Source organism: Zootoca vivipara, chromosome 9 (genome assembly GCF_963506605.1).
Source record: "Zootoca vivipara chromosome 9, rZooViv1.1, whole genome shotgun sequence".
NCBI classification, from domain to species: domain Eukaryota; kingdom Metazoa; phylum Chordata; class Lepidosauria; order Squamata; family Lacertidae; genus Zootoca; species Zootoca vivipara.
The window spans coordinates 58700042-58728039 of NC_083284.1; the positions used below are offsets into that span (position 1 = coordinate 58700042).

The 27998-nt window shown below is 44.9% G+C and overlaps 1 protein-coding gene across 2 annotated transcripts; it reads left to right on the top strand.

Moving 5' to 3' along the window:
* Positions 1 to 376: 376 nt before the first annotated feature.
* Positions 377 to 27906, top strand: NSUN7 (NOP2/Sun RNA methyltransferase family member 7). Of its 2 annotated transcripts, XM_060278852.1 has the most exons (11): positions 377 to 1566; positions 3996 to 4054; positions 11566 to 11696; positions 14469 to 14621; positions 16742 to 16925; positions 19854 to 20064; positions 20218 to 20358; positions 21216 to 21317; positions 22528 to 22645; positions 24771 to 24894; positions 26670 to 27906. In XM_060278852.1, the coding sequence occupies exons 1-11, from the start codon at positions 1254 to 1256 to the stop codon at positions 27327 to 27329; spliced, it is 2196 nt and encodes a 731-aa protein (XP_060134835.1). In that variant the 5' UTR covers positions 377 to 1253; the 3' UTR covers positions 27330 to 27906. The 2 variants fall into 2 exon arrangements, with proteins under 2 accessions (XP_060134835.1, XP_060134836.1); XM_060278853.1 differs by lacking the exons at positions 377 to 1566; positions 3996 to 4054 and adding an exon at positions 4061 to 5693 and having other exon boundaries at positions 11510 to 11696.
* The last annotated feature ends 92 nt before the right edge of the window (positions 27907 to 27998 follow it).

A 27998-nucleotide genomic window follows, 5' to 3' on the forward strand; every position in this document is an offset into this window, starting at 1 on the left:
TCAGAGAATGAAGATGGGATATCAACAGCAGACATCTGAAGGCTTTGGATTGCAACTTATTAATGCTTCTCCCAGCATAGCATTTGTACTTTTGAATGAATCCCATGTTTCTCCTTGGGGCTTATTTCTCAGCAAATATGCACAGGGTGGACTAGAGGGTGTTGGCTGTAAAAGCAGTATTTAAGTGATAGGCGCTGTCACAGGAGCGGTAGCGGCTACTCTAGAGTAACGACTCCTCAAAGCGTTGTCTTTTCATGCTTTTATTTAGTGCTGATTATTTACAGTGCAGAGCAGTGCTATGTACATGTTGCCAGTTAGGGGTCAGAACCTCCGAATGGAGGTTCACGCGTTTTCTTCCAGCAAAGTACCGTATGTACTTGAAAACCTGTGGAGCAGAGCAAGGTGTGTTCTCCCATTCTCCTCATTTTGTTCTTGTGTGCAGCTTAAATTCAACCCAATCCATCCCTAATCTGCGGGTTGGGGAATTCTGTGATTAACTTCTGGCCTGTGTCCCATCTCCCTGCAGGTGCATTGTATCTTTGGTTGTTTCAGTTTGAGGATCTAGGTCTAGGACTTGGTATTGGAGGATCAGAATAGGGATTTTCCTAGAAAATATACAGTATGTAGAACTAGGTGATATCTAGTTTTCAACATCACAATATATCACCAGCTAAATATCATGATATCTTGATATATCCCAATATGTATCTGGGGTGGTGGTGGGCCTTGCTGGGCCTCCCTGCAGGGTCAGAGGGTGCTGCCATACCTCCCTGCAGTGGCGGAGGGTCCCACCGTAACTCCCTGCAGTGGCGGAGGGTGCACCACACTTCTCAGTAGTGGCACCTGCCCTGTGGAACTCCCTCCCATCAGATGTCAAGGAAATAAACAATTATCTGACTTTTTTAGAAGACATCTGAAGGCAGTCCTGTTTAGGGAAGTTTTTAATGTTTGATGTCTTATCGCTTTGTTGTTGTTGTTGTTGAATGTTTGATGTCTTATCGCTTTGTTGTTGTTGTTGTTGTTGTTGTTGTTGTTGTTGTTGTTATACTTGTTTCTGCTAGTGATATCTACTGTGTTAGCCACCTAGACAAAATGATTTGATGATTATATTTTCAAAGAAGAAAACAAAACAAATATCAACAAAATGCTTGCCAACTGATTTGTTGCAATTGATATACAACCTATATTTCCACAGGAATCTTCGGAGTCTGACTTGCTACCCTTCTATATACTGATACATCAATACCAAAACAATGCCGGTTCTGAGAAGTAGCCTGGGGCCTTCAAATGTTAATATTGCAAGTGACACTTCGAGTCTCCATGAGATGAATTTTTCAAATGAAGTAGTAATTTCTGAAAAAAGCTCAACAAGCCTGTTTGAGAAAAATGGCTATCAGGACTCCATTTACCTAAACGCTGCCAACATCTTTCAGGGCATTCATAATGAAAAGCCTCAAGATAAAATATTGGTAAAATATGGACATGGGCCACTACCTTCTCTTCCTGATTTCAAAGATGAACAATTCCAGCGTTTGTCCTATGAACTGGCTTTTAATGCTCTAAAATGTAAGTAGAAAGCCTGTCCTCATTTTTCTACTTTCCACCCCAGCCATTAAACTAAAATATGTACAAAATTCACCTTTGTGTTTAGAACTATGTAATTTGTGGCTAATCTAGTTAGCATGCAGGCATCCCCAAACTTCGGCCCTCCAGATGTTTTGGACTACAATTCCCATCATCCCTGACCACTGGTCCTCTTAGCTAGGGATCATGGGAGTTGTAGGCCAAAACATCTGGAGGGCCGCAGTTTGGGGATGCCTGGCATAGAGAGTAGAGCCTCATTTCTGTGTCTCTTTCAAACACACAATGGTGTTTCATTTCTTTTTTGCAAATCTTGAATCTTTAGGGCTTGAATGAGTTTATTTGAATCAAGAAGATGTGGCAGTGATCAGTTTGTAACAACTATGACTGCATGTTTGGCAGATTTTTCTCTGCCTTTCTGCCCAAGGCTTAAAAAGAAAAAAAAGCAGGTCATATATGTTTCCAAGGTATGAAGGACAGCCTGTTGTGGAGAGACCACTGCTTTCTAGGGGAGAATCAACTACTTCACGTTGCATGTGTCTTGTGTCTCTATTCCTTTCCTTCCTTAGAGGGCTAATAGCTTTAAGTAGAAAAGGGGGGGGGGAGAGATAGGGTGTGTGCATGTTTGGCTCTGGCTTTCTGGAGCAGTATATTTAGCCTGAGCAATGCTCAGCTGACAAAACATACAGCTAAGGTGATACGCTATTTAGGTTTTTACTTGGATGTAACCACTGGGTGATCTAGGGTGAGGGGGTGGTTATTTGTAAGTCTGGCATACATGGTTTTAAAAAGACTTTTAAAAAAGTCTTTCAAAAGTCCATGGTTATGCTTCTTAAGAAAACTGGTGTATGCTTTGCATAACTTAATTTATTATGAACCAGCCCTAGTAGATCCATTGATTGGAGAACTTTCTGGTTTTCTGCATGCATTTATGAAACAAGAGCACACACAGACACACACCAAGTGTCTGACAAAAGTGACATTTAGCTAATAAACAGGCATATATAGGCAGTCACCAAAATATATTTCTTTCCCTCAAAGGTCAGTTCTTTTTATCTTTAAGAGGAGCAAGCTGTGGTGGAAAGTGCACAGTATTCAGACATTGAGATGCCAATAGGAAATTAAAGAGGGTGAGGGAGGTTACCATGCCAACTTGCTGAACTGAGATAAGCATGTCTGAATTGGTATGCAGAAGTGGAGGGAAAGCTATTGGCGCCCATGGCAACAACCTAAAACATGGTGACACCAGCTTTTATCGCTCATGCAGGAAGGAGAAATTATTTCTGCCCCGCATGGATAAGCCACATTCCTAGTTGAAATTGAATATAATGTGGTGCTTAAACACAGGAAAATCCTATGCAAAGTGTAATCACAAATACTTCCATGAATCTAAAAATTAAACTTAGTAAGTGCTGTGCTTCTGTGTTCTTGAAACTATAACAATCAACAAGACAACAATAGTCCATGAAAAGTACCATGGATGGGAACAAGGCCAGGTATCCAGTTGTTAAACAGCAGGGGTGGGGGGAGCTGCCTTGTGTGTTTCCCTTTACCTTTCCATGGACACAAGTTTCCTTTTGAACAAGATGTTATGTACCGTGCTATTAATAATGAATGCGTTCCAACAACATTTGTGTGCACTCCTGCTTGTGTTTTGCAGTTCTTGACTTTTAAGAACCTGTGTACACAATTAGAGAGGATTTTCTCTCTCTCCCTTACACGTCCACTTCAGTCAGTAGATTGTATTTCATTATGGGGATAAAAGTTTGTGTGTATTTTTTTAAAGGCAGGTACTATAAATTACATTGAAGCATGGGCTATGAAGTTGGCTCATTTTGAAACTGACCATAGCTGGTGTAAATGAAGATTCCTATGGGAATACATGGCTAACTAAAGACAAAAGCCTTTCTTTGCAGGAGGAGGAAGGGGTAGGGGAGAAATCTAGTTCTAGATTTATGGCTTATGCACTTTGCACTAAACCATGGTGTTTCTCAGGTACAGCAGCATGGCCAGAGACAGCAACTGAGAGGGGGCTGCTCCCTGAGCCCAAGGGGAAAAACTGCAGCTAGAGAAGTGACCACCTCCTGCTAGTGTAACTAAATCAACCTATGAGTAAAGTTGGAAAATGGCTTGCCATTCTTTCTGTGGAACCATAGACAGTTTCCATAGTTTTGGTGGGACGAGCTCTGAGTGGCACATTGTTTAGCGAAATGTGCAAATATTGCCACTTATGGTCTTGTACATCTTGTGACATTAAACACATGATTTATACTCATGGAATACTAAATTTTATTCACACTTATTTTCAGAATTCACCTTAGAAATGTTTAAATGTTACTGATAGCTACACGTTTTTTAAAAAGCAAATGCTGTAATAATTTGAAGATCACTTCTACCATCTTTTTCGTCTGTAGATCAAGATGTTCTTGAAACTGTATTGATAGACAGTGGCATTTATCCAACGCAGTCAATAGTGAGTAAATATTTTGTTTTGTGTTTGATGTACCTTGTTTGCTTAAATTACCTTGGTGCTAATAACTTACTAATGCACTCAGTTTACACATCACTAGATGAGTAACTAATTTAAAAAGGAAATAATACATGTTCTTTGTGTGCAGATGAGTATAAAGCTTTAAGGACTGGCTTGTGTTCAAAGAAAAATGGACTTGCATGTCTTATTCTTGAGTTTCAAAATCCTCTCTATGTATGTACACACACAAACACGCAACATGTCTGTGACACATATGTATTCATAAACATATATGGCAGAAGCCTGCCAATTTGATCTCTGATGATTAGGTTTTCCCTGAGCTATATAGGGTTGCCATATTTCAGAAAGTAAAATTCCTGACACCCGCAAAGTTGTTGGGCTATTTTTGGGAACAAACCCAAATTCTTGAGCTTTTGGGGGGAAAGCAAGCTTTTGGAGCTGTTTCTGCTGTTTTTCCCTTCATGTTGCCATACACCCAGGTTTTCCCTGACATTTTGTCAATTCGGCAAAATTCCCCCTTGACATCATTTTTATACCTGAAAACCAGGACATGTCAGGAACTTTCCTGACATATGGCAAGTGTAGAGCTATACAACATGAAAAAAGAAACAACACATAGTTATTTCAAGCAAATAAAATGCTACCAGTTCACACTTTTGACGTAGCTCTAGAAAAATTGGAAATGTGTTGTAGTGGTGGGCAGGAAAAAGCCGATAAAAATGAGGAAAGCGCACAGCAATTTATTTTGAGTAAACAAAATGATACCCCACACTCAGGTTTGTTTTGCTATTGGAAAGCTAGCATTGCAGTTGATTGATTCAAGAGATCTGAAGATCATAGCTGCTCCACATGTCCCTTGGGATTGTAAACTGCATGCTGCGATTACCGGACTGCTGGCTTCACTGTGTGTGTTTGTGTGTGTGTGTGTGTGTGTGTGTGTATATATTATAAATATACAAATGAATTTCACTATTGTCTTAAAAAATCATGGCCTACTGGGAATTAGTGGTTCTAAAACTGAAGAGAGCCTTATTTTAACAATTAGAAGTACTGTATTTCAAAATTTTATTAGTCCCCATTTTTTTATTAGTCCCCATCTGAACAGTTGTTTTTTGCACTATAATATGTAAAAAGGTAAAGGTAATGGTTCATGGGGTCACGAAGAGTCAGACACGCCTAAACGCCTAAACAACAACAACAACGAATGGACCCTGGACGGTTGAGTCCAGTCAAAGGTGACTATGGGGTGCGGAGCTCATTTCGCTTCAGGCTGAGGGAGCTGGCGTTTGTCTGGGTCATGTGATCAGCATGACTAAACCGCTTCTGGCGCAACAGGACACCATGACGGAAGCCAGAGCGCACGGAAATGCTGTTTACCTTCCCACTGCAGTGGTACTGTACCTATATCTTCTCGCACTGGTTGCTTTCGAACTGCTAGGTTGGCAGGAGCTGGGACAAAGCAACAGGAGCTCACCCTGTCGTGTGAATTCAAACTGCCGACCTTCCGATCGGCAAGCCCAAGAGGCTCAGTGTTTTAGACCACAGCGCCACCCATGTAACTATAATATGTAGGAACCTCTTCTCTCTGTTTGGAGGGTTGTGCTGCAGATTTAGCGTTTGGGTATTGTGAGGGACAGGGGATATCGCGAAGTCCCTCCCCTCCTGAGTTCAAGCCAATCCCCGAGCACAGGGGAAAGCAGAGAGAGTTCCGATTCCAGTGGGGAAGCAGGAAGTCGTGTCCGAGGCTCAGGCAAGGTAGAGGAGCCAGGGTCCCAGGTGGGACAGGAAGGGGCGAATAAGGGGGGGAGACCCATCCCCCCAACTCCGGAATTACGCAGAAAGAGGAGGGGAAAGAGGATGGGTCTGCCAAAGCTTTTGTGTTGGAGAAAGACGCGCCAAAAGCCATTAGGAGGTTCTGAAACCGACTGACCACATCACTCCGTGTAAATAGCAATGACTTCAGCACTGTAAATACGCAGCACCAATAAAAGAATAAAATGCAGAGCTGCGTAGCGTCGTTACTCTGAAGTAGTCCACTCCGGCCACTGTGACAGCAACCTCCTAATCATTTTTGGGCTACTTTGGAGTTGCCGGGATGAGCGTGTCAGAGGCGGAGAGATGGCGGCAGATCGCGGAGCAAGCCCAGCAAGAACTGCAGCAGCTGTCGCTGCAGGCGCAGGGGGAATTGAAGGCAGCTAAAGAAGAGACTAAGAAGGTCCAGGACGACCGGCTACAACTTGCGGAACAGGTGAGAGCGCTACAGGAAAGAGAGCAGGAGTTAAGGGCGGTGGCGGTAGACCTCCAAAACAAGCTGGATGCAGAGAAAAACAAGGCGGGAGGGGCACCCCAAGTCCAAGTGCTGCCAGGAAGGAGAGCCGGGACGCTAGTAAGCAAGTTCAATGGAGACCCGAGGGAATATCAGGGCTTTGAGACTGAGATTGTGTATGCTCTTGAGCTGCACCACGATGAGTTCCCTGATGATGAGCACAGGGTAGCGTTTATTGTGGAGCACCTTACCGGGGCAGCCAGGGAGTGGCTAAGACCGTTAATCGCAACAAAGAATCCTTGCATGAAGAATGTCAAACTATTTCTAGAAGGTTTGAAAACGATGTATTCGTCCGATAGTCATATGGACCAGACTAAGGAGGAACTTCATAATTTACGCCAAGGAAATATGACAGTTCGCGCGTATTGGGCGAAATTCACCATGCTGGTGCACAGATTGGGGTGGGAACTGGAGTCACCCCCAATGCAAGCGGCGTTCTACTTGGGGTTGCATGAGGAGGTGAAGGATGAGCTCTCGAGAGGTCCAAAGCCCAGTAATATGGATCAGCTGAGCAAAGCGGCTCTGGCGGTGGGGGTGAGACAGGAATCCCGGTGGAGCGACAAGCAAGCAACGCGCGCAAAGCGGGCTTGGTTCCCACGGTCGCAGGAGAAGCCACTCCCCCAACAACCCTTTCAAGCCACGCCTGGGGCCAGTCAGGACCAGGAACCCATGCAGATTGATAGCGCGCGCGCGCGGGCTTTTCAAACCCCAGCGGCGCCAAGACGCAAGGAGGGAAGGGGTGGGAATTGCTTTCTCTGCAACTCCCCCCAGCATCTCGTCAGAGACTGCCCACATCGGAGGGAGTGGCAAGGAAAGGCGGGAACGGTTGTGCCCTCCCCCACTGACGCAGCACCACAGCAGGGAAACGGGAAAGCCTGGCTGCAGGAGACAAGGGGCAGCAGCCAGGCACAGTCCGCAGACAACAGCCCCAGCCCACCCACCCGCACAGAGAGGAGCAGAGCCAGCCCACCCCTCCCAGAGCAGGAGTGGTTCTAGAAGTGACGCTCACGCTCCCAAATGGCTATCCCCTGACGGTCCTCGCCCTAATTGACAGTGGTGCCTCAGCCAACTTCTTCTCGAGAAACTTTGCAGAAGAGCACCAGATCCAGCTTCTGCAGCTGGATTTTCCCCTGCACGTGGCAACCATTGACGGCAGAGAGCTGCTGGGAGGGGCCATCACTCATCAACCCCCCCCCCATGAGAATGACGGTGGGAAGGCACTCAGAGACACTGGCATTCAACGTCACAACCATCTCAGACCCCCCCATCGTCTTGGGCATGAGCTGGCTGGCGCGCCATGACCCCTCCATCAGTTGGCACCAGAGATGCATCACTTTTGGATCGGACTTTTGCCTGGAACATTGCATGCAGCACCAACCAGGGGAGGGGCCTCCGATAGCCACGGTGGCCACCATGCACGTCAAAGGGGGTGAGGCGATACCCAAGCCGTACTGGGACTTGCAGGAGGTCTTCAGCGAAGCGGAGTCCGACCACCTACCCCCACACAGGCCTTTTGACTGCCAGATCAACCTGGTGCCGGGGGCAACTATACCCCCAGCCAAGCTGTACGCCATGTCAGACCAGGAACTGGAGGATCTGCGCGCTTTCATCGACAAGAACCTCAAGCGGGGGTTCATCAGAGAAAGCAAGGCAGCAGGGGGCAGCCCGGTCTTCTGGGTGGACAAGAAAGACACGCAACAGCGCCGTCTTGTGGTGGATTTTAGACGGCTGAATTCAGTGACAGAGCCAGTGGCTTTCCCCATGCCCAGAGTGGATGATCTCCTGACAGCGGCACGCAGGGGCAAGATTTTCACCAAGCTAGACCTGAGGGGGTCGTACAACTTGATCAGGATCCGGGAAGGCGATGAATGGAAAACCACGATGTTCACGCCTCTGGGCTCTTTTGAATATCTGGTGATGCCCTTCGGGTTGCAAGGGGGCTCAGCATGCTTCCAGGCCTTCATGCACCACGTCCTGGGGTCCCTCCTCTTCAGGAAATGCTTGGTCTTCCTGGATGACATCCTTATCTATTCCGATGACCCAGTGCAGCATGTGAAAGATGTCAGGGAGGTGTTGCAGCGCCTGAAGGAGAACCACCTGTATGTGAAGCTGGAGAAGTGCAAGTTTCACACCAAGGAGGTGGACTTCCTGGGCTACAAGCTGTCAGACAAGGGGCTGGCGATGGACAAGGACAAGGTGCAGGCCATCCTGGACTGGCACAGCCCCAGGACGCGCAAAGATGCCCAACGCCTACTAGGCTTCGCCAACTTCTACAGGAAGTTCATCAAGAACTTCTCTCGCGTTACGGCTCCCATCACTGACTGCCTGAGAGGCAAGCAGAAGTTCAGGTGGACACCAGAGGCGCAAGCAGCGTTCGAAAGCCTCAAGAGGGTGTTCGCCTCAGACCAGAACCTGTTCCACGTGGTTCAGGACGCGCCCCTACGCGTGGAGACAGATGCTTCTGATAAAGCTGTGGGCGCCATCTTGTTGCAACTGGACGCCAACAGAGAGTGGAGACCCTGTGCCTTCTTCTCCAGGAAGTTGACCCAGCCAGAGCGAAACTACACGGTGTTTGATCGGGAACTTCTTGCGATCCACGCTGCGTTCCAACACTGGAGACACTTCCTGGTGGGCGCCAAGCACCCCATCCAGGTGTGCACAGACCACAAGAACCTGGAGTTCTGGAGAACTGCCAGGGTGCTCAACCAGCGGCAGATACGGTGGGCAGAGTTCTTCTCGAACTTCAACTTCTCCATACACTACATCCCGGGAGAGCAGAATGTCAGGGCGGATGCCCTCTCCCGCAAGCCAGAGTACATGGAGGAGGAGGCGCCACCGGCACCCAGGCACATTTTCCCCCCGTCAGCTTGGTCCTGCGGAGCAGCAGTGGTGAGCGAGGCAGAACTCACAGCACTGACGGCAGCGGATGAATTTGCCAACCGCATCTTCAGAGAACTGAGAGGGGGGGGGGAGCAGGCAAAAGACTTTGCAGAACGCAGGGGGCTGCTTTTCTACAAGGGTGCACTGTACCTGCCCACCACCCAGCTTAGACGTACGGTCCTCAAGCAGATGCACGACAACCCAACGGCGGGTCATTTTGGGAGGGACAAAACCACTCACCTAGTCATGAGACACTTCTGGTGGCCAGGGGTGCGGGAAGATGTTCGAGACTATGTACGGGGCTGCGACACCTGCCAGCGGGCAAAGGTGGTCAGAGCAGCGCCACCGGGATTGCTGGAGCCCTTAGCCACGCCACACAGGCCGTGGGAAGTGGTGTCCATGGACTTCATCACAGACCTGCCTTCTTCCAGGGGCAAGACCGCAGTGTTGGTGGTGGTGGACCTCATGTCCAAAATGTGCCACTTTATACCGTGTGCCAGGGCGGTCTCTGCAGAAGAGACAGCCAAACTGTTTGTGGATCACGTATTCAGACTGCATGGATTACCTTTAAGGGTTATTTCGGATCGTGGCCGCCAATTTGTTTCCAGGTTCTGGCGGCGGCTCATGAACCTCCTGCAGGTGGAGGTCAGCTTGTCGACGGCTAGACACCCGCAGACCAATGGACAGGCGGAGAGGGTCAACGCCATTCTGCAGCAGTACCTGAGATGCTACGTCAGCCAGCGGCAAACGGACTGGGTGGATCGCCTGCCACTGGCAGAATTTGCCTACAACAATGCGGTGCACGTCTCCACAGGGGTGTCGCCCTTTAAGGCCAATTACGGGCGTGACCTCAGATCTTTCCCAGAGAGGGAGGGGGAGGAGGAGGAGGAGGGCCCACAGGCTGAGGATTGGGCAGAGGAACTGGAGACGGTGCACCAGCAGCTCAGAGAACACTTGGAGAGAGCCAAGGAAGCGTACAAGAAGGGGGCAGATCGCCACAGGCGACCGGGGGAGGTCATTAGGGTGGGGGACAAAGTTTGGTTGTCCTCGGAGGGCCTTCCCATCAGAGGGCGATGCAAAAAGCTGGCGCCCAGAAGGTTGGGCCCCTTCACGGTCACGCAACAGGTCAACCCGGTGGCATACAGGCTGGCACTGCCAGAGGACATGAGGGTGCACCCAGTGTTTCATAGATCGCTGCTGTCGCCGTACAGGGAAAGCAGCAGGCTCCGAGACAGCGAACAAACCCCTGAGGGAGGGGGGGAGAGGGAAGGCAGGGAGCAACTCAATGAGGCCACGGCCATCCTGGATTCAAGGTGGGGGGTGGGGGGACTGGAGTACCTCATGGCATGGGAGGATGCTCCACCGTCCCAGAATGAATGGGTCCCAGCCACTCAGATACAGGAGGAATTCCTGGTAGAAGAATTTCACGCCCTCTTCCCCCATAGACCCAAGCCCTGGCACATGGAAAGGGAGGGGGAGGGGGAAGAAGCACGGGAGAGCAGTTCACCATGGCGCTGGGAAGCGGAGTTTGAGGAACCAGAGGATGAGGTATGGGTGTCACCGAGATCCACCCAGTCAGAGGAAGGAGCAGATTGGCAGAACATTTTTACCCCCACCAGCTCTGACGCCACGGACTTTTTGGGATTCCCATCCTCCCAGGCGGAAGGGGGGGGCTTGCAGGACTGGGGGGAGGTGTTCACACCAACGGGCTCGGAAAGCACTGAGTTCTTAGGCTTCCAGTCGTCACCGACACCTGGGGGGGACCTGGGGAGGGGTGAAGGAGAGCTTGGGAGGGGGGTGGATGTGAGGGACAGGGGATATCGCGAAGTCCCTCCCCTCCTGAGTTCAAGCCAATCCCCGAGCACAGGGGAAAGCAGAGAGAGTTCCGATTCCAGTGGGGAAGCAGGAAGTCGTGTCCGAGGCTCAGGCAAGGTAGAGGAGCCAGGGTCCCAGGTGGGACAGGAAGGGGCGAATAAGGGGGGGAGACCCATCCCCCCAACTCCGGAATTACGCAGAAAGAGGAGGGGAAAGAGGATGGGTCTGCCAAAGCTTTTGTGTTGGAGAAAGACGCGCCAAAAGCCATTAGGAGGTTCTGAAACCGACTGACCACATCACTCCGTGTAAATAGCAATGACTTCAGCACTGTAAATACGCAGCACCAATAAAAGAATAAAATGCAGAGCTGCGTAGCGTCGTTACTCTGAAGTAGTCCACTCCGGCCACTGTGACAGGTATTCTTTTTTGTTGCTTTCCTATCTTGCCACATGGGGATTCTCTCTTTTTGCAGTCAGATCAATTGACCAGTCTAGTTGTTGTGATGCTGTATGATCTCCAAGATTGGAAATTTGAAGCTCGCGATAACATTGATGATGAAGAACAAATAGCAGAAGTCCAGGAAGTTGAGCAGTATCTTTGCAGGTATATGTACAAGAAAGTAGGCGGATTCTCATTTGATAGCAAGTACTGAACAATTTTCGGATGTGAAGTCTCATGTCGGGCTTCACAGTCAGTTACACTGATTGATTTCAGGTTGATTAGAATAATATAATGCTACTCCACAGTAGTGGCTGGTGCAGAGGTAGGGTGCTGCTGATTCCTTGACTTCCAAACGCATTGTGTTGCTGGCGCTTACCAGAGGGGTGGGGGGCAAGGGGTGGGAAATTCAGCGCTGTGTAGTTGAGCCAATCCACCAATCTGGACCTTAGGTTCCTGTGCAACACCAAATTCCCTGTGCCCCCACCTCTCCCTTCAACGTTTGGAAGGGAGGAGAGCAAAGGGACCCCGCCTCCAACTGGTGCTGCTCCCTCCATGGGATATTAATTCTGTTCTGAACTGTGTTTCTTTCAATCTCATATTCTCTTGTGAAAGTAAGTCAACACCTACTCAATTCTATATAGAAGAAAAAAATGCTTCCACAAGAATACGGAGGATAGACTTCCTTGGTGTTGCTACTAATTGTTTCCAGCCTTTCCCTGCTAGCCTTTTCAGGAGATTCAGAAGACTGCTGGGAGCAGGGACATGAAAAGCTGCAAAGAGAGAGAGGCTCAGTTATAGCTCTGGGGCTTTTAAATTCAGGAAAAAAATTGAGTAAGGGTGAGGATATGGTAGAGCTGCATAAAATTATGTCTTATGTCAGGGGTCCCCAAACTAAGGCCCGGGGGCCGGATGCGGCCCAATCACCTTCTAAATCCGGCCCGCGGACGGTCCGGGAATCAGCATGTTTTTACATGAGTAGAATCTGTTATTTTATTTAAAATGCATCTCTGGCTTATTTGTGGGTCCTGCCTGGTGTTTTTACATGAGTAGAATGTGTCCTTATATTTAAAATGCATCTCTGGGTTATTTGTGGGGCATAGGAATTCATTCATAATTTTTTTTCAAAATGTAGCCCGGCCCCCCACATGGTCTGAGGGACAGTGGACCGGCCCCCTGCTGAAAAAGTTTGCTGACCCCTGTCTTATGTGAACAAAGTGGACAGAGGTTTTATCTCTCATAATACTAGAGCTAGGGGGTCATCCATAAAAGCTGAATGGTGGGAAGTATGGGACAGAAAAAATGAACTTCATTCAGGACATATCTAAACCATGGAATCCAACTATGACAGCTATTGTGGACAGCTTTAAAAGGGGATTGGACAAATTCATGGAGGATGGGGACATTACAAGTGGGCAAGTGCCATTGCACTTATGTCCTTGTAGTCTTCTAGGAGGTAGCTGACTGGGCACTTTTGAGACTATATGCATACAATATAGGTCTCTTGATGTGATCCAGCAGAGCTGCTCTAATGTTTAACTTGTCTCTGGTTTGCTTGCATCTGTGATCCTTACCAGCCTTGACCTGTGATGAGGATAACACTCTGTTCAGTCGAGGAAATGAACAAAGGGGTGGCCACCACTAAGTTATCTTTGGAAAACCTATTTTCATTTGGAACCAACAATCTGGGATCAAAAATCACGGCTTGACATTGGGTTGTGAATCTTGGCTTGAATGAACTCTGGCTTGTCACAGCATGCAGGTTTCGTATCCTGGTTTCTTTTGTTGCTGCTAGCCTAGATACAGAGCTGCAGGGGAAGAATGACTCAACACGGCTCATATGCTGAGATTCTCACTGGCACTTTCCCTTCCTTTTCATTTTGCCTGGCAACAGGCTACTTTCCCTTCCCACCTGCTTCAGACAAGCTGTTTTTCCCTAGCCTAGATGAGGCTTTGGGGTGACTGGGACATAGATGGGCTATTAAAGGGACCATGGGCAGTTTTTACCATACTGAACTAGGAATTAAAAAAACTCAAACTAAGTGGTTTAAATTACTGAGTGTGTTATTATCAAGAAGCATGTATCACCCTCCTTCAGCCCACTGGACGTTTAGAAAAACAGCATTTTTAGCTTGGCAAACTATATCCATAGATGCAATCATACAGCTGGATCTAAAAGCTACCAATTCCCATTTCTTCAGCAAGCCACCCACCCCCTTTCTTGTTCAACGGACCAAAGTAATTACTAACACTTCTTCTGCTTGCTTACCATATGAACTTTTGTTCAAGAGGATTGGGAGCAAAGGGTCAACAAAGAGGGCTAGCAAATCTTCCTGGTGAGTGTCTAGGAATGGGGAAAGGCTTTGCACAGAGATGTGTCTAATGATCTCTGGAGGGAAGAGCATCTGCCACTGGCCAGTTGTAAGAGAGCTGGGGACTTGATTGACAACTTACCCATTGTTGAGCAAAGCAAAAGGAGTATTTGCAGAGGAGATGTCATGGGGTGTTGGTGGGGACAACTGATACAGGATGAAACTAATCATGCTCTGAACATCTGATCCAGGTCCTGGCTTGCTGAACTATGGAATAGAGGGAAGAGTGGTGAGAAACTGGCTCTCCAGATGTTGGTCTTCAAGCCCCAGTGGCATAGTCAGTGTTGTTGGGAATAATAGATAAACAAGATCTGGAGGGCTACGTTCCCCACCTCTGGCTTAGTAAACATGTGGAGCAGATCAGTTCATTATAGCACAACTTCAATCTGTTCTGATGATTTCTCTAGCTGTAAATGCTTTGGGGACAGGGGAGTTGGCCATAATTTTCTCTTATGTATTTCAATACCAGTATTGATTGTTGCAAGGAAACATGATTTTGCAATAATAAATAATCATGAATTAAGCTTGTCACAAGATTTATCAATATCCTTCTTTTAATCTATAGCTTTAAGACAAAACTGGCCGCTGCATTAGCAAGATGTCGAATCAAACACGATGCTCTTTCTCTAGAACACATTCTGCCAGAAACGATAAGGAAACAAGAACAAAGGGCTTCCATGCTACCCTTGTATGTGTGGGTCAATTCACTTAAAATAAGGTGAGGTTGAAAGCTTGCTAGTGTAGCATGTATTTTTTTAAATATTTGCTTCTTCCATAATTATATCACATGCTCATCTATATATATATGTAAATGTAAAAATCTTGAAAGTGTCGGCTGAACTTTTCTCCGTAACCGCTTGACTGATCGTCCTGAAATTTTGACACAACGATCCAGGCCACTCCCTGAGTGTTGTTGGAAAAGAAAATCCCTCAAATCTCACACCTGGGCAGATATATACCTGGTTTTCCACCAAGTCAAACAGCGCCATCAAGTGGTGTTATTCCCTCAGCTCCTCCTCCTACACCCCCTCCCTTCCTGTGAAATCTACACCACACCCACAAACCAAATAATGATGTCATCAACCAAGCAACAGAAACCACCAAGGCGGCCATTACTAGACAACCCACAGAGTCAGGCCAGGGCCAAGGAGATACAGGGCGGAGGCCTCGGGTCACATTTAAATACTAGCCCAAGCCAAGGCCTCGCCTCTACAGCCTAAAGACTAGACCTATGCTCCATTTTACAGACTAGTCCTCAGCTCTACAGCCCTTTAAATACTATCCCGAATGGAGATAGGGTTAGGGTTAGGGTGGGGGCCAATGTAGGAAGATACCGGAGGTAGGGGCCAACACTCCCCAGGGACAACAGAGGGCTCAGACAAAAGTGCATGCTGGGAAATAGAACCCAGAACCTAACAGTTCCTTCTCCAAGGATGGGGGCCAAGGTATGGAGATACATGGGGGAGGGGCCAACACTCCCCAGGGACAACAGAGGAAAGGGTATCGTACCGAAACACAGGGATGAGCCGGGGTGGAGGGAGGAGGGGCAGGATACGTCATGGATCGGGACGGGGGGGGGGATCACAGGAAAGAACCACAGCAACGCGTGGCCGGGTCAGCTAGTAGATAATATAAGCATATTCTCCATGAGAAAATGTGTTGGTGGCAAGAAAATTAAATGGTTTTCTTGAAAGCTCCATAACATTGTCCTAGTACTCTAAACTTAGTGGTGAATGTGGGTGGAATGTTCTTTTGTTGGTAGTCTGTACCTGCCTATTTTAACTACCAAAACACACTGTTGTGTATGCCATTGCACCCTTTACATTGAATCTACTGGTTCCCTTGCTTACAGCAGCAGCAACGTGGACAACCGCAACTTACACATGCCAGCTCCAGCCTTCACCCAGAGACTTTCTAACCATATTTCTACATCTGGATGCCCAACAGTGCAATTGTTTCCTTGCATTCCTGTGTGACACATTAAAATCAGTCTTATTTAGACACGAGCAGCAAACAGAAACGGGAGATCCAAGCTTTGCCAAACGAGTGTACACATTTTTGTTAGATACCAAAAACAATGAATGCTCTCCCAAGGCCCTTTCAGACTGTCTCTTCTTAGGTGGCATTAAATCACATACTGGCAAATTCAGGCTGCACAACTAAAATTGATTTGGCACCCTTGCACAACAAACCCACTTCCCCCCAGAATTTGAGTTTTTACTATAAGGAACACAGAATAGTTAATAGAAAGCCAGTGTTGTTCTACTTCTCTACAAACTTCATGTAAAGTGATGAGGATGCCTACTTGGTAAAAAGGTCATTTGGAAGTGACCCCAAAAGTCTAGCCGTCTAATTCAGCTTCTCGATATTTACCTGCTACTGTACATTCAGCACCACTATTTTGGGAGCAACCCCAAGTTGAGTGTGTAACCTTGTAGGGATTAGAGCTGAACTAGGCTATGTGGATCTTTATACTCAGCAGTGGCATGTTCCTCTGAGGAACAGCAGATCTTTCCAGTAAGGAATCTGAGAAAGTTGTTCGGGAAAAGGAACAGAAGTGTAACTTCAGACTTTGTTGAACCTGGTACAGGTAGAACCACGGAGAATTATTTCTGTGGGGTGCATATTCAGCATTTTAAGAACTTTGTATTTGCAAGTCCCAGGGGAAGAAGCTTGTACGTACAGGAAATGTGTAACAATTTGTAGTAGGGTAGTGAGCAACAACAAATTAAATAATGCAGACTTATCTGTAGTGTTTCAGATGCAAGTACAAAAGACAAAGTGATTTCTTACTTTTACATTAAGCACTTACGTTAAACAATTGTGTTTCTGCAACAGCCTTGAAGATGTTCATAGCACTTTACACAAGGAGGGATTCACTAGAGTGGAATCGGTCTCCAGTTTTGGTGGCTATTCATATTGCCTGGATAAGCACTGTGAAGACGTACTCATCTTCCCTTCCACTCTTAAAGAAAAGCTTCTTACTCTGCAACTGTTTTCTGATTACAAGCTCTTATTGCAGGTATGTTAACATGAAACTGAAATATATGTCCTAACTTCATGCTTCATAGTCTTTCTGTGTTGCATGTTTCTATTTCTTTTCAATGTCTTGTTAAAAGAAAAGAGCAATTTAAATAAAGTGGTGCTGTGGCTGTGCTTACAAACTTCTGCAAAATCTGTTTTGATGTGTTGCGTGTGTTTGTTAGAATGCTTATCTTCTTCCACAAAGAACATCACTAATTTGACCACAGCTGTAGTGCAGTTTTTACAGTTGACTCGGAAGACTTGCTTGTCAATAGTCACCAAACTGTTTAGCAAGAAGCTCCAAACTGAAAAAAACTGTTTGTGAAACTTTGCAGTAATATCATTAGCTTGAATTACATTAAATTCTGGGCCTGGAACTATCTCTCTCTACAGTCTCAAGTAGTTCATTGCTAGCTTTGATTTGCTTAACTTCAGTTCACAACCATTGTTTTCTGTTGTCTTGTATTTGCGTGCTATTATGATTACACAACTTCTGTTCTTGCCTCTCCTTTGTCCTATGACACCGTCTCTTTTCAGTCTTTGGAGATTGTGCTTTTCATTACAGCCTACCACGGGAGTACCACTTTTCTTGCAAGGTGATTTATAGGCACTCATGCACACACTCCTTGAAATTTCTTTTAGCCCATTGTTCCTCATGTCTGAACATCAAGCCTACTAAGCCCCTTTCTCCTGATATGGGTTCTAGGGATGTCATGCAACTGACACTGGATGTTCCTTAAGGCAAGTTAAGCACTTACTTAATTGTAAGTAAGTCTTTTAATTCTGAAAGGCCCTCAGGTTACGAACTAAATGTGATAACCTTGAATGATGGAGTAGAAGGACTAGCTATGACGTCCTTGAAACTTGAGCTTCTTTGGGGGCAGCTTTACTCTGGACTTGCTACAGTTTTCTTTGTTCAATGTCAAATGTAGGGACTGAGGTGACTAGGAGACTAGGAGAGTTACAATCTGGGAAGCTGTGGTTCAAGTCTGACTTGGGCCATTAACACAGTAGGTGGTCCCCTCTTCAATCATATTAAATAACCAGCCTGCCTTTGATTTTTTGTTAAATAATTTTTATTATTTCTCAGTTACTAAAGTCCAATAACAGCCACATTTTATCAATGTCAAATTACAATTCATATCCAAATATATATCAATTATAAAGCCAATGATACAATTTGTGTGACTTCCCATGTGCTGGGTTTCGGGGTGCAAAGTTCTTATTTCTTCCTGCTTCTGAAAACTTGATTAATCCAATTACATTCAGTCCTAATCTTAGTCTCTTATCAACAGCTACAGAGTTCTTGACTTCCATTTGTATTAACACATTTAATAAATTTTATTTCTGCAGGAGTTCTATATTCTGTAAATTCCCTGTGTGAGAAGTTTATTTTTCCATTTATTTCTTCATTCTTCCTGTTCTGATCATGTCGTACGCCGCATCTCTACTTTCGCTTTTTTGCTCTTCCTCTGTTCCTATTCCTGCCAACCTAGCAGTTCGAAAGCACGTCAAAATGCAAGTAGATAAATAGGAACCGCTACAGCGGGAAGGCAAACGGCGTTTCCGTGCACTGCTCTGGTTCGCCAGAAGTGGCTTTGTCATGCTGGCCACATGACCTGGAAGCTATACGCCGGCTCCCTCGGCCAATAATGCGAGATGAGCGCGCAACCCCAGAGTTGGTCACGACTGGACCTAATGGTCAGGGGTCCCTTTACCTTTACCTGTTCCTATGTAATTTCGGTTGTGTCACTCACCATCTTTGTTTGCTTGTGTATAGATAAGGAGTAATCTGGGGCCCCTGCCATAGCTCCAGGCGATTTCCCAGTTTCTCCTCCTCCTCCAACCCTTAAATCACTAACAATCTGGTGTCCCGCCAGAACTACGGCCGATCTTCAAAGCCCATAGTCCAAATTGCAATAAGTGGAAGTTCGGTGCTTTAAACCATTTCGATGTTCTCACACAGTCCTTTTTTCATATTAATCCATAAATATAATATCACTCTCCTTTTCTCCTCTTGCTTTTTATTAGTTTGTTGGCATTCGGGGGGGGGGGTGGTTTGCCTAATCATTCATGTAGCAAACATTGTGTCTATAAAGAAAGGGTAAAGGCTTCCCTCCCCCCTCACATACTGTATTTTTCTACGAAGGAAATCTTTCCAATTCGAAACATTGCGACTCAGTAGCTGATTCACTTGGCAATTTATAATCTTGTCCCATCCACCCTGCACACGTCTGTAAATTAGAGCCAATTTCATCCTAATAAACAGAAGACCCTCTGCATCTTAATGGCTGCGTCTGGGGATTACCGATAGGTGAAGTGCTTTGGCACCCAGCTTCTTCCTGCCTCCCGGATTCCATGCTAGAGCAAGAGCCCAGGTATTAAGACAATCTGTGGGTGAAGTTCACTCCCCCTGGGCCCTGGGGGGAGCTTGCAAGGACAATTACCCTCAAAATCATCCTTGTTTTTCTCTGCAAACGACCTCCGCTAATGTGGGAGCTGTACCCATTAAGGCAGGGAGCACTGGAAATCACCAGCCTGCCTCTGTATTGGCACATGTCTTGCAAACATCGGTGTGATTATCATATGGAAGCAACTACATGGATGATCACTTGGAACACACGTGTGGAATTTAGCAAATGTTATGTTTGAAGCCCCTTCTGTTGGGAAACTTTCCCAAACTGCATGCCACACTTTCCATACTAGGGGGCTGTATGTAATTACATGGCTGGACCCATATGTGAAGCAGTTGGTTTAGATTGCAAGCAGAAACTTAGTAACGACTGCACATTTGAAATGGCAAATTCAATTTTCCTGAAATACTTTTTTACTTGGGTGCTGGTCCTGCAGAAATAAACAAGCTTTGCCGCTTAAATAATTTGTCAATCACCCTTTTGTTAATTGGGCATCTCTGCTTAATTCTTAGGATAAATCCAGGAGTCTTGCTGTCCATTCGGCGAAAGCCTTGCTGAATATGGATGATGACATCTTAATAGCACACGTGGGTTCATGGCTCACTGTGGCTCATATGTCAGTACTGACAAATCAGATGACTTCCAAAGTGTTTGTATGTGGAGTGAAGTCTTTGGCAAAGGAAGCGGAACTGAGGGACTTATTTGCACAGATGGAGTGTAAAAGTAAGCATGTGTTAGCATTATTCATACCACTTAGAAGCCATTTGTCTTGGAAGGGTATATACACTAATAAATGATTAATAAATTCAAAATTGAGCCATTTGTTTTAGAACACTAGCTTGCAGACTTATTTGGTTCTTCTCCCCTCCCCTTCAGATATTGTGCTACTACGTGAAGATTTTGCAAACATTGAACCAACTGATAAGCTGCAGAAAGTTAAAGTTATTTTACTACTACCTCGGTGTTCAGGCCTGGGGGTTAGCAATCCAATAGAATTCATTTTAAAAGAACATGAAGGTAACTTTTTGAAATACTTCTCTTAGATTGCCTTAAAATGAAATGTTTGATCTGCATTCCTGCCTGGCTTGGCATTATTGGTGTTGATGGTTTTATGCTCATTATAGAGAACCATCATTAGTGGAATCCTAAACAATTTCTCGAATGTTCTCGAAGCTACGAACAATGTTCTCGAAGCTACGAACATGAGTTTGACCAAACTGCGGGAGGCAGTGCAAGACAGGAGTGCCTGGCGTGCTCTGGTCCATAGGGTCACGAAGAGTCGGACACGACTAAACGACTAAACAAACAAACAATTTCCATTATCTCTACCTGCAACTCAAGCACAGTGTTTTGTGATGCATTGCTGCACTACTTGACACATACTGTTTTTTGTTGGTTCATCTGGTTTTAAATCAGCCAGCAAGAGTGATATAGAATTAGGGGTTGGCAGTCTGGTCAGCTGGTCTCAGTCCTTCTCTTACTTCCCATCTGTCCTCAGAAAAGTTGCTAATTTCTCCCCCTTTTGCCTGCATAATCCTAGACCAGAAGAAAAACTTTGTAATACATCTGGGTGGAAGTTGCTGAGATGTAATAAATGGTGCAGAAAAATGTGACCAGTTTCAAAGTGGCTTGAAACTGGCTTGTTGAAACCAATCATAGTTGTGTTAACCATCATTCCGAGTCCTGATGATGCAGCAAACTGGTTTAATAGAGCTGAAATAAACATTTCCCAAGTCTTTGTTGTGGTCATGTGGAAAGGAGGAGAGGGGAGAGTTCTATTTTGAGGGCAGTGCACATTGTCGTGGTTTAGTGTTTCATGAGGACATGGCCAGTGACTGGTTTTTGTTTGAACATACTCATTGTATTCTCTTCAGATGCAGAATTACTTAGAGATCTCTCTCAGGGCTCTGTAGCAGAAGATAAACTCAACTCCCTTGCTCAACAGCAGCTGAAAGAATTGTCACATGCAATGCAGTGTAAGTTTGTCGTTAACTGGTAAGAATTAGAGTAAAATATTGTGTACAGACAACCCCTGAGTATTCAGAGAAATAAAAGTACTGAGAGGACAACTATTGGAAGAGAAAATTGTTCCTGGAGCAAAAAATGTTACAAATAGTGATGGGCATCTGAAAACATAGTGTTGCAATGGGAACAGTCACCTTGTTGTTTTAGGGAATCTCAATGGCCTTCTTTAGGGGCATTTGTTATCCTTTGGGATATCTTTTCCCATGCAGTTGCGATGGAAGGAAAGCTGTTCCTATTCCAGGAAAGGAGGAGTCTGCAGTGTGCTAAACAGGCCTAGCCTAGCAGTCTTTATTGGTTCTTTTAAGCTGTTGTATGTTCCTTTTGGAACTAGAATCCCTGATTTTTCCAGTCCACTCTAGGAAAGCCTTATGAGCTAATCATCACTTGCCCCTGCCTTCTGGACGGGATAATAAATGCCCTCCCTTGAAAATCATTTAATAGACGAAAATTCCTTTCTCTGCTGAATAATGTTTCTAAAATTGTGAGAAAGTCAGTGTTCATTTTTATTTTAAAGTGAGGTTTTAAGATTTAGTTCCCAAGCCAGCTAACTTGCAAATTATTTGGACTAAATGGTCTTTATGGGAAACAGGATCAGAGCAGATAAAAAGATGGAACTCATCAATAAAACAATTGCAAATTAAAACTTATTAAAAATGGAGTGGCAAAAGCATTGGATCAAAGTGTGGCCCATAAGTCTGTCTGAATGAAAAGGTACTTGCATGTCAGTAGAAATCCATCAGAGGGTGCTAGACAGACATCAGTAGGAAGTGAGATAAATATTACTTGCTGATGTCTGTAAATCAAGTTGCTATTAAAGGCACAGCTATAAACTTATAATCCTAGCTGGAAATGGATGGTAGGGCATGTCAGAGGCACAATATGGTTGTAGGGAATGTGAAAAGGTTTTAGATTACGTAGAAGAAAGGGGATTAGCATGTGGGTCCCTAGCTGGGGTGGGCTTTTAATGAAACATATGATTTACTCTTGACAAAATGTGAATTCCTGGTTGCTTTGGTTATAAGATGGTAATGTTCAATACATCTATACAGATTGGATCAACTTTAATGTTTTTAACATCAATTAGTGACGTGTTTAATATTTAAAGTGTGTTTAAACTGGAAATTATTAACAGTTGGATTTTCTCGTTATTTGAATTCTTAGTTAGCAGAGTGCAAGCTATTGTCTACTGCACCTGTTCAGTTTACCCAGAAGAAAATGAAGTTGTGGTGAACAAAGCCCTGGCATCTGGAGCAGAAGGACCCAAGGCCCAGCCTTACAAGTAAAGAGCAGGCTTTTATTGGTTGTGAATTAATCCTTCTGCTGATGGAGGGCTTACAGTGCCATATAGCCCCCATCCCAATCATTCTGTTTCAGAACTGTAGAGAGTACTCAAGAGCTTGAGCATAGAATCCTGTCCAGCTGCTATACCTATTGTAGCTAATTCAATGAAATTAGTAGCTGGTGAATAAAAAAACAAAACAAAACCCAATCCTTCTACTCATGAAATTGATGTGTCTTTCTGTCAGGATGACGATCTGCATGTGTCAGTTTTTGCATGTCTGCTTTAGTATGTAGATGTTAAAAGAAAAAACAGGATGAGAGCCCATCCAGCCATGCATTGATACCATTGATACCATTGTTCATGCATTGCTACTTGGGTTCGAGAAGGGGAGGAGTATGGAAGAAACTTTTGTGTAGTTTGAGTTGCTCAGAAGTTTGAGTTTATTTCAAGATTTAGTTTATTGTATGTGTGAACCAAGCCCTTGATTGTACAGTTGTGGCATATGGAGAAAAGGATTCTATCACTTTTATATTGGGTTGGTCCCCAAAATTGCTATTGCACCATCTGGTCATGAATGCTTCTCTTGCACCAGAAACAACAGAATTGCTGTTCTTCAGGAAAATCCCAAGTACTTTTTTTTTAGGGCAGTTTACACATTGTGACAACTGAAAAAAATGGACAAAATGACTGATGCCCAGAGTGTTAAAGGAATTCTGCCTAGGCTGCTGCTTTACCTAATGTGATTTGGTGACCCTCCCGGGGCTGCAAAGGGGTTAAGTTTAACCTCTGGTTTGCTAGTAAAACTGAATTACTGTGTCATGAAATGATGCATGTCTAAAAAGTATGTCACCAGTCTGAAAGGTTTTGAAAGCTCTGCCCTAAAGCTAAGCATGTGAAGTGAAAAACTCTTCTGGACATCAATCATAATCAAAATATGCAAAATAACTAAGCAAGTATTAGAAGTCACCCCAGAACTGGCCCTACTAAAAATCTTCCAAGATAATAATGCTCACTCACAAAAGAAAGAGCTCACAACCCCCCTACTCTCAGCAGCCAGAAGCATCATAGCCAGACACTGGAGAGACCTGTCAGGAGTAAGCATGGACCAATGGTATCAAATAGTACGGGAAACAGCCTTATTAGAAAAACAAACAAACAAACAAACTGAAACTGATATGGGGACAAATAGAAGAAGACGCCTTCACCCCGGTATGGTTCCCCTTTATCACATACACAGCCCAACAAGACAACAAGAAGAACCCGCCGACAGCATACAACTCAATCTGGCTAACCTGATCCAAACACCCACCCACCCACCCTGCTCAGACACAAAACCAAATCTCACTACAGCCAACCAACCACACCCTAGGCCACCCCCAACCTCTCTCACCACCAAGGAAATACAAACAAACTAGTAGGAAGAGAACCAACACAAGTGACACTGACACAGAACCCCACACATACACTAAGTGCAACAGTACCTCGGTTTTCGAACATTTCGGTTTTTGAACGGATATTTCGGTTTTCGAACGCTGTAAACCTGGAAGTAAATGCTTCGGTTTTCAAATACGCCTCGGAAGTCGAATATACCATGCAGCTTCTGCTGAGTGCAAGATCCTGAGGCCTAACTGTCAGCTATTGAGTTTTCGGTTTTTGAACATTTCAGAACTCGAACAGTCTTCTGGAATGGATTACGTTCCAAAACCAAGGTACCACTGTAGAAGAATAGAAGCATTCTCACCCACCCCACTCCCTCCCTTCTCTCCCCCCTTTCTTGCTAACCTAACACTGTATGCAACTCTAATGTCTCACAACAAATGAAACTGATCTGTAGAAAACGCAATTTGAAAAAAAGAGACAATGCACGTATTTTTTGGAAACTAAGAAATAAGAAAACTAAGAAATAAAAATATTTTTTTAAAAAAATCAGCACAATTGGGAATAGTTGTTGGCCATTTAAATGAAACCATTGTGTTTAATATACTTCAGAAAAACCTTTAATGTCAGCTCTTAGCTTTTGGTTTTTTTAAAAAACTACAGGGGGGCCACAGTTGACTAAAATTGCATTTTACTTAAGGGCACATGGTGGTGATTCAATACTTTGTGTTAATATCTACTCTAGGCTTTGTCCGCCTGTTCTTCCATTGTGTTGCAAATCAGAAATAAGCTTGTCTGCAGCAAACTTTTTCCGACTGGAGCAATCAGATATTTCTAATAGCTGCTTTATAGCTGTTCTATCCCGAGAGGTAAGTACTAGTAAAAAAAGTAAATAGTAATATAGACACCAATAAAATGAAGTGTTTTGATATTTTGATTTTTCTTTGCTAGTGAATTTTTGGATATAGATGAAAGGTAGTGTAGATTTAACATTTAGCAGGTGTAACAGCCAACCATTGTGCAAGTATTCTGTCCACAAAGAAGGCATTGTGCACATTTCCCAGTTGATATACATAATCTCCCTTGACTGCATTTTGTAAATTTATTGGCCGTTATGTTGAGTCTCCAAGAAATGTGCTCTCGTTTATTTTGCCCGGTTCAGTAGTATGCAGTCTGTGTCCACCCCCCACCTGCCCCAACATACCGTCCCACTGATCTGCTTAAATGGCAGGTTAGATTAACCTTTCTTCTTGTAGTGCAGCCTTCTTTTCACCCTTCCTTTCCCCTTTCTACCACCCCGCAGAGCATAGGGACAGCGGCAGAATGTCAGTGGCTGCCCTGAGGCCGCCTTCCATAAGCAGGCCTCACGCTCTGCAGCAGAACTTCCTCTGCAGCCTTCAGGACCACTGGGAGTGCCTGCTTATTCACATTATTTAGTCTAAAAACTATCTCGTAGTGTCTTGAGAACTAAAAGTATTCTTAAACTGAAGGCAGGTAGTGGTGAGTCGTCCAAGATCAAACAATTCCATGGTGGTGAGATCAAAAGATCTCCATCTGTTTCAAAGCTATCTTAATCATATTGTTTGCCATCTGATAATATGATGCTTAAGGGGAGCGGGTGGCGTTGTGGTGTAAACCACCAAGCCTCTCGGGCTTGCGGATCAGAAGATGGCCAATTTGAATCCGCGCAACAGGGTGAGCTCCTGTTGCTCTGTCCCAGCAGTTTGAAATCACACCAGTGTGAGTAGATAAATAGGTACTGCTGTGGTGGGAAGGTAAATGGTGTTTCCGTGCACTCTGGCTTCTGTCACGGTGTTCCGTTGCACCAGAAAGCGGTTTAGTCATGCTGGCCACATGACCCGGAAAGCTGTCTATGGCCTCAAAGTGAAATGAGCGCCGCAACCCCAGTTGCCTTTGACTGGACTTAATTGTCCAGGGGTCCTTCACCTTTTACCTAATATGATGCTAGGAAGGTTATTTTTCTTTACTGTTACTATAGTACAGTGGCACCTCTAGCTACGAACTTAATTCGTTCCGGAGGTCCGTTCTTAAGCTGAAACTGTTCTTAACTAGAGGCATGCTTTCGCTAATGGGGCCTCTTGCTGCCACTGTGCTGCCAGCACACAATTTCCGTTCTCATCCTGGGGCAGTTCTCAACTCAAGGTAACTCTTTCAGGTTAGCGGAGTTTGTAACCTGAAGCGTTTGTAACCTGAGGTGTTTGTAACTTGAGGTTACTACTGTAAGCTGAGCTGGAAAACGAGGGTAGAATCACTCAGGTAGGGAGTCCCTGCTCTGGTTTTCCAGGGGATGTTGGCCTCCAACTCCCGTTAATTCCAACCAGCATAGCCAGTAGTTGGGGAAGTTGAGAACTGTAGTTCCAGCAACAACTGGAGAGTCAAAGATTAGCTACTCCTGCCCTATATGATAATAAGGACAATGAGGTCTGCAGAATGGTGGTAACAGTAGACACTTAGAACAGCAGCTACTTCCTCTGAAATGCACAACAAATGCTAACGTGAATTGTTTTCACAGAACTAAGGATGTCATTTTCCTATATTTCTACGTACAGTGGATGACACCGGCTGCTCTTCTTTGAAGCTGTGATTTGGTTTTGCTGATAATGTCTCCCTTTTAACTTTATAGAGGGATCCATCGGAGACGGTGTCTGTGAAAGATGTTTTAGCTCGTGCTGCAGCAAAAGGGTTGTTGGAAGGGATTAACTTAGCAAAGCCAGCTAAGAGAGAAGAGAAAAAGAAAAAGAAACCGAAAGTAACCCAGCCCAAGACACCTACTAAAGAGGCAGTGATAAAGTCCAAAATTCAGGAGTTCCTGGATCGAGAAATGAAACCGGGCATGATTGAGTCAGATACTTCTGTATCTAATATATCTAATGTATCTAATATAGCTTCCAGTGCCTCTCAAAAATCTGTGAACCAGACAAATAGTTCCGTTCCCCTGAAGAAAACAGTCCAACCCGTCTTGAACTCTTCTCTGCCGATGATGTCCAAGAATTCTCTTACTGCAGCTTCCATGCAAAAGATGTTTGAAAAGCATCGAAACATCAGGAAACCAAAGCTTGACGATAGTGTGATGGTCTTGAAACCTGTCGAAATCGTCCTGCCTCCGGTAATGGTGCCATACTTCAACCCACAAGGAAACCGATCCCAAATTTCAACTAACCATTATTATTATAATTGGGGTGGAACTTATGACACGCTTAGCCCTTCTGCATCCAAAAAGCTGATCAAGACAAAAGAGCCCTCGCTTTCTTCTACAGTCAAGCATTCTCGTCCGTGGCTTTGAAGATGGCCTTTTGTAACTCAATTTTTACCGTAATTCTTTCAAAATCTGAAACTTGCATTCCTCTAATGGTAAAAAACAAAAGCCTTGGGCATTCAGTATTCATCTGCATAGGGACTAAACTGCTCTAGGCAGCAGTTAAGATGCTCACATGCCTTTTCCACAGCTATTATTATGGTAGCAGAGGGGCTGTTCTGCAGAAAGGCTTTTATTTCAATGAACTTTGAAGGTCAAAATGCTTAAATTAATATACAGTATCAGATTATGCAGACGGGGTAAACCAGAGGTTTCATGGGCAATAGATGATCAGCTTAGAATACAGCACACAGATTCTGTCTGAGTAAAAACTTAGAAGTACCGAATTTTAGGGCTAGCCATTACAATTATAAACAAGAACAGGGCTTCTAAAAAGTAGAAGTGGGTTTCAGTTCTTATTTTCTAGATATTTCAGCCTTGGGAATTTGAATACCCTACCTTGTTTCTTTTTCTAAACTTGGTTCCAGTCTGCAGAGTGATCTTTCAAGACTTCAGCCTCTTTAATAATCTGCTCAAATCTTCTCTTCCAAAAGGACTGATTTTTTTTAAAAAGCAAATTGTGACCATTTTGGTTTTAATAGGCCATCACAACCTCAAAGAAAAAGGACAAGAACATTTTCGGGATTTCTTTGTGAG